This window comes from Schistocerca serialis, chromosome 7 (assembly GCF_023864345.2).
Source record: "Schistocerca serialis cubense isolate TAMUIC-IGC-003099 chromosome 7, iqSchSeri2.2, whole genome shotgun sequence".
In the NCBI taxonomy this organism is placed as follows: domain Eukaryota; kingdom Metazoa; phylum Arthropoda; class Insecta; order Orthoptera; family Acrididae; genus Schistocerca; species Schistocerca serialis.
Genome location: NC_064644.1, coordinates 583886229 through 583898542, shown reverse-complemented (window position 1 = coordinate 583898542; position 12314 = coordinate 583886229). Strand labels below are relative to the sequence as shown.

Below are 12314 nucleotides of genomic sequence, written 5' to 3'. Positions count from 1 at the left end.
ATGGTCTAACTCCACTTAAACGATTGGCAGCACGATTGGCAGCACGATTTGCACGGTACATCCATAATTTTTCTTTCATTTTAACAAAATGCAGTCCAGATCGCAATAAATTAGTTCACCAAGGAAGGCAAACTAAGCATTCCCGGATTCGAAACAAGAACTGCTGCCAATATGAGTAACTCAGAAGTACTGGGTGCTTATACACTGCAGAGCCACGCAAACTGATACACCTGCCTAATATCGTGCAGGGCCCCCGCGAGCACGCAGATGCGCCGCAACACCCCGTGGCTTTGACTTGACTAATGTCTGGAGTAGTGATGGCATGAACTGACACCACAAATCCTGCAAGACTGTCCATGAATCCGTAAGAGTACGAGAAGGTGGAGATCTCTTATGGACAGCACGTTACAAGGCATCCCAGATATGCTCAATAATGTTCAGGTCTGGTGAGTTTGCTGGCCAGGGGAAATGTTTAAACTCAGAAGAGTGTTCCCGGAGCAAATCTGTAGCAATTCTGGACGTGTGGGGTGTCGCATTGTCCTGCTGGAATTGTCCACGGCCGTCAGAATGCACAATGGACATGAATGGATGCAGGTGATTAGAGGATGTTTATGTACGTGTCACGTCAGAATCGTATCTAGATGTACCAGAGGTCCCATATCACTCCAACTGCGCTCGCCCCACGTCATTACAGAGCTTTCTCCATCTTGAACAGTCCCCTCCTGACATGCAGGGTCCATGGATTCATGAGGTTGTCTCCATACCCGTACACGTCCATCCGATCATCAACAGTCCAGTGTCGGTTTTGACGGGCCCAGCTTTGTGTTGCGCAGTCATCAAGGGTACACGAGTATGCCTTCAGCTCCGAAAGCCCATATGGAAGATGTTTCGTTGAATGGTTCTCACGCTTTGTTGATGGCCCAGCACTGAAATGTGCAGCAATTTACGGAAGGGTTCCACTTCTGTCACGTTGAACGATTCTTTTCAGTTGCCGTTGGTCCCGTTCTTGCAGGATCTTTTTCCGGCCGCAGCGATGTCGGAGATTTGATGTTTTACCGGATTCCTGACATTCACTGCTTTACACTCGTGAGATGATCGTACAGGAAAATCCCCACTTCATCGCTACCTCGTAGATGCTGTGTCCCATAGATCGTGCACCGACTGTAACACCACATACAAACTCACTTAAATCTTGGTAACCTGGCATTGTAGCAGCATTAACCGATCATTGCGCCAGACGCATGTTGTCTTATACAGGCGCTGCCGTCCGGAACGCCGTATTCTGCCAGTTTACATATCTATATATTTGCATACACATAGCTATACCAGTTTCTTTGGTGCTTCAGTGGAGTTACAGTGCAGCTACTGACAGAGGCCTAGTGTGGGCTGTAATTGTCGTATGGCAGCGAAAGTTGCAGATATTGTAATTCATTAATGAGACGTCTCAGTTCCAATTTTAGTCACAAGGTATTAAATATTAAGTATTATTGCTGTGTTTCATAACGATGTCATAAATTATTATTTAGAATGCTGCCTTCTCTGAATGTTTGATGTGTCGATGTTGTTGTCTTTGGTCTCCGGCTTCGGTCCTTAGCCAGTGAAGAAGCCACCGTTTGAACTGTTGGCGACACTACCGCCTTCACGTCTCGCTTATAATGTCTACAATTCGCGACGATAATGGCAGACGCCTTAGGAATCCAAAAAATAAAAGAACACGTACAGAAACGTTTTCCGAATAGCTACAGAAACACATTCTAAAAGACTTCCCGACAGATATTAATTTTGGGCCGGCATGGGACTGCAACCTATAACATGGGATTTCGCGAGCAAGGGACAGAGTCGCTGACCTTTTCGGACAGATTTATAACGGTCGCAGTTTCACCAGAATTTGTCTTCTGCTTTCGAAATTTCGATCTGGTAACCTTAATGTTAGTTACCAGCAACAACTAAAAATAAAATTTTGCGAAGTGGTATGTTACCAAAGGGAGTTCATAGGGAAAGAGGAGAAGTAATGTATTCGAAGAAGAATAATTTACATTGCAAGATATTTTATTTTAGTTAAATAAACGCACGAAAATCTCTTCTGCATCCTCCCACAGAGCAGCAGGCAATGTACACTGACTGAAAGGATGAACGTTTCGGTTATTTATATTTTTGAGCTGAACACATCATACGAGTGAGTTGAAATATATTCATCTATACTCACACATGTGGCATTATCTATTTGTTACACAAGGTTGCCGCACTTCATCGCTATTTTAGTGAAAGTACATTGTAAAAAAATCATCAAATGTTGTGGCACTATTTGTGTTCAATAGGTAACAGCAAATAAAGAAATATAAAAACAATTGTAATCGAGATATGTAAATCTTTCCATGAGATCGTTGGGACCTTGGCATTGATTTTTGTACAACACCCAATGCTGACACTGTTTCAGTTCATATTCAGCATTATGCACTTGCAGTCTCAAGTGAAAGATCCCGTATACCCAAACATAAGAAATTAGCTTGTATTTTGTAATTTGTCTCGGGTTGATAACAGAGTGCGTTGCTAACGCTATTCGACCACTAGGAAATTTAAAGACATTTCACCATAAAAGTGGAACCTAAAGACGTGCCTACGATGCTTTAGAGCAACCGATATAGTAAGTTTTTTTCTGGCATCATAGCGACACGTTTCCTGAAATCTTCCAGCAGCACAATGCAACGTGTCACACATCTCGCTGTGTACACGCATGGTTCAAAGAGGACTGGGGTGAGCTTACCTCACTCCCCTGGGCACCAAACTCCCCGGGTTTAAGCTCCATCGAGAAACTGCGGGAGCACCTCGATCAGGCTGTTCTCGCTATGGATCCTCAACCGGGAAACCTGGTGCAGCTGACCGCGGCATCGCTCCACGGTCGTGTCTGTATCCTCCACATCATCACTGACTCTCTTCCTGCATCTCTCGCTCTGCAAAAAGTCGTTATTCAGGTTTTGACACGTGACCACATTAATGTGACTGGATGGTGTATACCATCCGCAGGCCGTTTCGAAGGCGCCCATTTAAATATTTCACTTCAATGAACTTTCCACCATCAGATCATTCTTTTGAACACAACCTATTATGTACATCATATTGTATCCATGTCTACAACTTTGATTCTAGGTTCATAAATAGAATTAATAGGAATGTGATTTAAATAGGATTGTACAGAATCTATCTAAATACATCAGAAGCGTGATGGAAAAAAGTGTTTTATTTAAAAAAAATTACGACTCGTTACTGTTCCTATCTGCAAAAAAACTAAGTGAACTATGTTTGTAACTTCGTAGAAAGAGTCAAGTTTCTTACGTTTACCTGTTTCCTTTCACTTACTACGTTGTGTTACAGAGAAAAGCTGTCTAAACCATCCTGTATCTATAGGCAAAAAGGCTGCCAAAATAACACCGATTTTGAAGAGGCGTCTGTAGTGTGTTATAGAAGTAACTCCAGACATAACCGCAATAAGAAGTTTCTGTATTCAGAAAATATCATCCCCATATGTCTATTTTGCTCAGAAAATGGTTCCGTAACTTGTTAGTGAATGGAGTCTGCAGAATAACCCACTTTCTCTATTTTTAAATTACTTATTTCAATAATCGTACTTACTAAAAATGTAGCTAAACGAAGGTATTTTATTAGTTCTAGGCAATGACTTCCCTCTTAAGGTTATGATCTATCTATAGTCCCGAAAACCTTCTACTTATATTGTTTCATTTGTGCGAAACCCATTTTAATGGCTTTTTGATCAAATGGTGGAGTGGAGAGAAAACTTGACGGCCTGGAATTTACAGAATGGACTTTCGTCCGTATTTTCATAGCAAAACGACGACTGGGAAATGGACAAATGGGGTGTCAGAATGAGCAGCGTGAGGTCTAGTTTTGAGGAAATAATAATAAAAACCTTAGGTTAATTCCCTCAAAGAAGAAGACACCAAGCACTCGCCATTAAAAACGCGATTTATTTGCGTAAGCAGCGCCATAAACAGTTCTGAATCGCCCGGTTTATCTTCAGATGGCTGTTCACATCAAGATGTATAGTTGTGGAAGTTTACTTAAGTTTTTGATTCTTTATGCTCTCTTGTGATGAAATATTCTTGGGATTGTGGTGCTGTACGTTAAAGAACGATGTTGGAAACGAACTATTTGAACGGAACTATCCTTCATAATGATGGAACACAATGCAAAAATACACTTAAGACTGATTATCTGTAGTTATATCTCACTTAATTTCTTTGGAATATTGTTGGCTAGTGATCACGAAATACTGTAGAGTATATCAGCACTTATCTGTTTCAAATGTATATATGTAACCACATTACATAACGCACCACACACACACACACACACACACACACACACACACACACACACACACACACACACACACACACACACACCAAAAAGCTTTTGCCACATGGGATATGTGCACAAAGTACGCGATATCTTAAATACAACAATGCCACAGAAATCCTCGCTCAGGGATATTACAGTATATACATTGATTGGACAGTACAAAATATACAAATAATACTCGTTACATAATATAGGTTGCTTGGTTTGTGGAGATTGAAGGGACCAAACTACAAAGGCCGTCGGTCCTACATAATATACATTTAACATTCAATGAGCATTAATTAGGTATAAAGACAACAAGTGCAGCAAGCAGTTTGATAGGAAATTTTACTTAAATGATGTTATGTAAATATTGCAGTATGCACAAGGCAACAAAATAAATGGCGATAGATAAATAACTAATACGACATTATAAATTATATTAACAGTTTCACCACCTATTTTGTTCCATGTGTATACCACAACAATTACATAATATCATTTAAGTAACATTTCTTATCAAACTGGCTGATTCGTCTGTTGATTTCATTTTTTATTAATGCTCTTTGCTTGTTAAATGCATATAGTGTAACGATTATTCTTTGTAAGTTTTCTGCTGGCAAATCAATGTACATATTGTAACGTCTCAGGGAGAATCTATTTAGCACTGTTGTATTTGTGATATCGCCAACTTTGTGTACATTTCCCAGGTGGCGATAACGTGTGTGTGTGTGGATGGTACTTTCGTAATGTGTTTGTGTACAAATGATAAAGGTGCTCCATGTACACTATAGTATTTTGTGAATAAAAGGTAACAGCATTCCAACAAAATTACGCAGGATTTTCGACGTAAGTAAGATATAACTATGACTAACCAATGTTAAACATTTGTTTGCATTGTATTCGATCGTTACAAAGGATAATTACGGACAAATAAATCGTTTCCAACATCGTTTTTTTACCGTAGGGAACCAACATCCTAAGAGTCTTTCATCACAAGGGGACACAATGTGCCGAAACTTGTTTAAAGTTCAACAAATGTGCTTTTTTATATGAACAGGCGTCTGAAGATGAAGCTCTCGGAAACAGGTTACGGCACTGATTACGTAAATAAATAGCATTATCAGCAGCAGCTGTCTAGTGTCTTCATCTTTGAAAGAATAAACCTATATTTTGCAGGCTAAAAATTCTAATTTCTGACAAAATAGCAACAAAATTGCTTGCAGGTAATCAGAGCAGTTAAGAAAAAAGTAATTAGTAATTTGAGGAAGATTTGAAATACTTCATAATCAGCTGCTACTAGCTATGTAAATGAAGTGCAAAAAGTTCATCTCTTCAAAGGCTAGGCACTTTGCTCATAAAAAGTTACGTCGGTGTAGAAATTATGGACTTCTTCTTCCATGTAGAAACATTAAAATAAATACGAAATCGCAGTATAAATTGAATCATATCTGCTCTGTGAAGCTCTGTACACTCTTTATAATAATAGAATATCTATCTACATTTAAATATATTACAATTAATGATTTCTGAACAAAACTCAAAAGTTGAAGTTTTTTGAAGAAAAAAGTCAAATTTTTAGTAAGAACGTAAAAACTAAAATAGCTTAGAGAAAGGTTTGATGTGCCTCATTAGTTGTGCTTGATTTCAAGCGCCTTTCAAAGGCATATAAAAAATCGTTGTACAAAAGATTTCACTGTCTTTTAGAGATGTTTCTTGAGTTCTTGTCTGAATCTTTTTATTGTGGCTGTTGTGACTCAGAATCTCCGCTATATGGTGAGTAGCAACTTTCCTTCTCTGGCATTGTTTCTTGAGTGCTGTATCATGTGAAAGAAAAACTAAATCTGCATCTTCTGGAACTGCATGTTGAAAGTCGTTTATGTATAAGAGAAAGTACAGACGACGCATAAGACACATTTAAAAAAAAGTTTTGCATCACCTTGGTTCCGAGAGTTCCGGAACCTGTACAGAAAATTGGAGTAGAGATCAACATAAACATCATTCCGCCATTTTTATTGGTCATTAAAATCACACAATGCATGTTGCACCAGCATAGAGCGAGACCTTCACAGGCGGTAGTCCAGATCGCTGTACACTCCGTTACCTCTGGTACCCAGTAGTACGTCCTCTTGCATTGATGCATGCCTGTATTCGTCGTGGCATGCTATCCACAAGTTCAAGGCACTGTTGGTCCACATTGTCCCACTCCTCAATGGCGATTCGGCGTAGAGCCCTCAGAGTGGTTGGTGGGTCACATCGTCCATAAACAGCCCTTTTCGATCTACCCCAGGCATGTTCGATAGGGTTCATGTCTGGAGAACATGCTAGCAACACCAGCCGAACGATGTCGTTATCCTGAAGAAAGTTATTCGCAAGATGTGCACGATGGGGGCGCGAATTGTCGTCCATGAAGACGAATGCCTCGCCAATATGCTGCCAGTATGGTTGCATATCGGTCGGAGGATGTCATTCACGTATCAAACAGACGTTACGGCGCCTGGTATGACCACCAGCGGCGTACGTCGGCTCCACATAATGGCCCCCGAAAACAGGAGGGAACCTCCACTTTGCTGCTTTCGCTGGACAGTGTGTCTAAGGCGTTCAGCCTGACCGAGTTGCCTCCAAACATGTCTCTGACGATTGTCTGGTTGAAGGCGTATGCGACACTCATCGGTGAACAGAACATGATGTCAATACTGAGCGGTCCATTTGGCATATTGTTGGGCCAATCTGTACCGTGCTACATGGTGTCGTGGTTGGAAAGATGAACCTCGCCATGGACGTCGGGAGTGAAGTTGCGCATCATGCAGCCTGTTGTGCACAGTTTGAGTCGTGACAAGATGTCCTGTAGCAGCACGAAAAGCAATATCCGAAATGGTGGCGTTGCTGTCAGGGTTCCTCCGAGCCGTAATTCGTAGGTAGTGGTCATCCACTGCAGTTGTAGCCCTTGGGCGGCCTGAGCGTGGCATGTCGTCGACAGTTCCTGCCTCTCTGTATCTCCCCCATGTCCGAACAACGACGCTTTGGTTCACTCCGAGACGCCTGCACACTTCCCTTGTTGAGAGCCCTTCCTGACACAAAATAAACAACGCGGACGCGATCGAACCGCTGTATTGACCGTCTAGGCATGGTTGAACTACAGACACAACAGAAGCCGTGTACCTCCTTCCTGGTGGAATGACTGGAACTGATAGCTTGTCGGACCCCCTCCGTCTAATAGGCGCTGCTCATGCGTGGTTGTTTACATCTTTTTTTAGTGACTTCTCTGAACAGTTAAAGGGACTGTGTCTGTGATACAATACCCACAATAAACCTCTATCTACAGGAGTTCTAAGAACCGGGGTTATGCAAAGCTTTTTTCGATGAGTGTAGAAACTTGTTGCATGCCATCACTCTCCTAGTAACTCTATCAGTCTCAGGTATTTCCTGCGAAAAGCAAATCTGTGGGTTCCAGTTCTGTTCCGAAAGACAGTATTAATTAGACACGAAGTTTAAGGGGGGTAGGACGTCAAACGGCCCGACTTGGAGAAGGAGAGGCACCACAGGACATTTTAATTTCCACTGTCTATACTTTTGCAAGTAAATTCATAACAGGAAGGATTCAGGATTCACAGTCGTAGCAGCGGAAGATCAGAAACATAACAAAATAATTCTTTTACATGTGAAATTTCATCATTTTTTCACTTGCTATTGGCTGCATTTGTTGCTATAGGAACACTTCTCTTCATAAGTAAGAGAGACTGTTCGATGAATGCAGCATACAAACCATACTTACAGGTGTCTGAAACTCTAGAATCTATTTAATTTATGTAGAAATGAGTGAGCTGTTTGTTTTAAACTTTACGTTTAGAAAAAAATCAAATTTTGTAGTTAATTGTCTCTATTTTTATCCCAGTTTTTAATAGATTTGGAAAATTCTAGAGTTTCGTACACCTGTAAGTATGGTTTCTATGCTATGCAAAATTCATCAAAGAATCTGTCTTACTTGTGAAGAAAAATGTACCTATAGCAACTGTTAGATGGCAAGAGCTGTGCCCCTTACATGAAGTCATTAAAGATCACCTAACTCACGTTGAGCGAACAGTAGGGCTGAACAAAAATAACTGACAAGGCGCAATGCATCTTGTAGAGGGTATAGTAAGGACGTATTGGAATAATTAATGTCGGGTGATGGTTTTAAAGTAATTCACACGACATGAAAACTTTGTGGAAACGAGTCGATTTACTGGACGCTAGTTTACCCCAGGGAAGTATTTAGAGTTGACCGTGGCCGGCTGGGGAACAGCGAAGGGAAGCGACAATAGGCAGCTTAGGACGGCTCAAGCTCTGAGAAAGCGGTAACGCGGCGCGGCCTCCAGCCGCCTTAAGATGAGTGACAGCATGGGTGGTTGACCCCGACCCCATGCTGGTGTACCGGGAAGCAGACGGAGAACTTGTACACCTGTTGATAAATGTCCGTCGTCCAGTTTTCAGTGAAACATACGAGAAAGCCGCGCAAAGCTACAGTGGAGCGGTCAACAGAGGTCAAAATATGCGTGTTCGTGACTATAGCAACTTCATGCTGAATTCGCGGTCTGCAGAGTCTGAAGTAAATCAGGCGAAGAGCGACAGAATGAAATACACCGGTCTCTGATGGGACCGAAGAATTTGAAGTACTCTGCTGGGAGTCAGAATTCCGGAAAAATTGGTGTTTGTGCAGACGCTAACCTTGATGGGTGGCCTGGGAGGAGATAAATAACAGAAGTTGAGAGGAAGGGAAATTTTGTGGGAATTTGTTCACTTCCCAGAGCAGGCATTGGTCGGCACTGGGAAGCGACGCATAATTAACGCGACTTACGCTGCAATTGGCGTAAGTGATTTTGCTGGAGGGGAAACTGAGGCGGAGCGGACTGTGAGAAGTCTCCGTAGAAGTCTTCCGTTCCCAGCTTGCCTAGAGTGCGGACGTGGCGGTCTTGACTCAGCTTGCCTGAGAAAAAGTGAGCATCTCTGCAGTTTAGGGAACGACTGAACTTGGAGGTAGGAAGTTTTGGTTCAGCTATGTACTGAGCAAGATAGGTAGGAGTGAATAGACGAGCGCAGCCTTGCAGCACCATGAGGTCGGTCGACGTCCACACAACAACGCCGCTCCGCCACACTGAATTCGGTGATATTGCGCCCGCTCCGGCCACTGATTTATTTCTTAGATCACGTCGGCAAAGTTTCCACGAGGGTGTCATGGACCGTGTATTGTAGAATTCTTCTCGCACTTCGCATTACGCCTGGGTCAGTCGATAGGAATTACTTTTGATTTATCGCGCTTTACTCCACGCAAACGCATTTTATTACCACTGCCTGTTAGGAGAGTCATATGATGTGATGATTGAAGGTCATGAGTTAAAATAAATCTGTGCTAATCGACTGCATCTGTTTTCAATCAAGTAGTTGAAATCCCAAGTCACTTTCTTAATTAATTTTATGTTCAACATTTGCATCTGGTGTTCAATAGCTGAATATAACATCAATATCCACCCCTTTTTGATTAAAAGGGATCAATTCTGAATCAATTAATGTCAACACTGCCACCGCATTTCAATCAGGAGTCACAGGGCCCTATTACTTTCTTTGCGTTATCCGACATTGCGGCAGTTTTTCACTCTCTGTTGATCTGTTAGTCAATTACCTGGGGTGAACAGAGACCAAAACCGGATAAGTGACGGGTGGGGTGTTATACAACAAATGCAGCCAACATTAACTGAAAAAATGATGAAATTTCATATCTAAAAAAAATTTATTTTGTTATGTTTTTGCAGTTCCACTGCTATGAGTGTGAATCCTGAATCCTTCCTGGTCATGTTGACAAAGTTTTATGAATTTATTTGTAAAAGTATGGACAGTAGAAAATAAAGTGTCCTGTAGTGCCTCTCCTGCTCCAAGTCGGCCCGTTTGACGTCCACCCACTTAAAACAATTTGTATCACTCATTAGCGTGCGATGCGAAAAATGTTACAGATTTTGTGCGCCATGTGCGTGGCCGAATACTGAAGCTGCACTGCCCGCAGGACTTCGCGTCGGTGGCGCTGGACATGAGCGACTTGTCGACAGCAGAGGAGGTCTCGTCCTGCGCCGAGGAGGCTGCCGACTGCCTGGCGCCGGCGGGTCTGAAGCGCAAGCCGCCGGGCCTCACCTACACCTGGAGGAGCCTGCGCGCTTACGGGGGCTCCGCCCGCGGGTCGGGACAGGACGGAAAGCCGCTGCTCAGGGACGGTAAGTGTGTCCCGGCTGCTCCACGTGTCGCCGAGCCTCGAGGACCGTCCTTGGCCTCGTGTTACGGCGGCGAACCAGGCACGCGGCCCGAGCACTCAGTTCTTGGGGGGGGGGGGGGGGGGGGGGGGGGGGGAGGGGGGGCGGTCACATTTGCAGCTAGACTCCCTCTCCTTTCACGTCTTTTTGTTGTTGTTCATTCTTCAGCGTGTAGTCTAGTTTGAATAAACTAGTGGATTTTCAGTCTCGAGTTTCACTGCGCCCTCTCCACCAAACCCGACAAATAAAAATACGCCGGCCGGTGTGGCCGAGCGGTTCTAGGCGCTACAGTCTGGAACCGCGCGACCGCTACGGTCGCAGGTTCGAATCCTCTCTCGGGCATGGATGTGTGTGACGTCCTTCGGTTAGTTAGGTTTAAGTAGTTCTGAGTTCTAGGAGACTGATGACCTCAGATGTTAAGTCCCATAGCGGTCAGAGCCATTTGAACCAAATAAAAATACCATCACTGCTATTTCATCGTACCACAGTTGCCTAGATTTTATTAATAACATCGTAACAATCAGATTTATAATAATAACAATTTTTTTACATAAGTGATTTAGCATAACTTCCAAGAAATTGCACTTCTACATCTACATCTACATCTACATCCATACTCTGCAAGCCACCTGTGTGGCTGAGGGTACCTTGAGTACCTCTGTAGCTTCTCCCTTCTATTCCAGTCTCGTATTCTTCGTGGAAAGAAGGATTGTCGGTACGCCTCTGTGTGGGCTCTAATCGCTCTGATTTTATCCTCATGGTCTCTTCGCGAGATATACGTAGGAGGGAGCAATATACTGCTTGACTCTTCGGTGAAGGTACGTTCTCGAAACTTCAACAAAAGCCCGTACCGAGCTACTGAGGGTCTCTCCTGCAAAGTCTTCCACTGGAGTTTATCTATCATCTCCGTAACGCTTGCGCGATTACTAAATGATCCTGTAACGAAGCGCGCTGCTCTCCGTTGGATCTCCTCTATCTCTTCTATCGACCCTATATGGTACGGATCCCACACTGGTCAGCAATATTCAAGCAGTGGGCGAACAAGTGTACTGTAACCTACTTCCTTTGTTTTCTGATTGCATTTCCTTAGGATTCTTCCAATGAATCTCAGTCTGGCATCTGATTTACCGAGAATCAACTTTATATGATCATTCGATTTTAAATCACTCCTAATACCCACTCCCGGATAATTCACGGAGTCAACTGCTTCCAGTTGCTGACCTGCTATATTGTAGCTAAATGATAAAGGATCTTTCTTTCTATGTATTCGCAGCACATTACACTTTTCTACATTGAGATTCAATTGCCATTCCCTGCACCATGCGTCAATTCGCTGCAGATCCTCCCGCATTTCAGTACAATTTTTCATTGTTACAACCTCTCGATATACCACAGCATCATCCGCAAAAAGCCTCAGTGAACTTCCGATGTCATCCACAAGGTCATTTATGTATATTGTGAATAGCAACGGTCCTACGACACTCCCCTGCGGCACACCTGAAATCACTCTTACTCACTGAGAATGACATCCTGCGTTCTGTTATCTAGGAACTCTTCAATCCAATCACACAATTGGTCTGATAGTCCATATGCTCTTACTTTGTTCATTAAACGACTGTGGGGAACTGTATCGAACGCCTTGCGGAAGTCAAGAAACACGGCATCTACCTGTGAACCCGT

General features: G+C 43.0%; 1 protein-coding gene across 2 annotated transcripts in view; it reads left to right on the top strand.

The window, feature by feature from the left end:
• The window catches only part of LOC126412485 (protein white-like), a 279379-nt gene that overhangs the window by 47150 nt on the left and 219915 nt on the right, over positions 1–12314 (top strand). For both annotated transcript variants that reach the window (XM_050082106.1, XM_050082105.1), the window contains exon 2: positions 10394–10598. In XM_050082106.1, coding sequence (XP_049938063.1) covers positions 10394–10598 — 205 coding nt within the window. The remainder of the gene's footprint in view (positions 1–10393; positions 10599–12314) is intronic.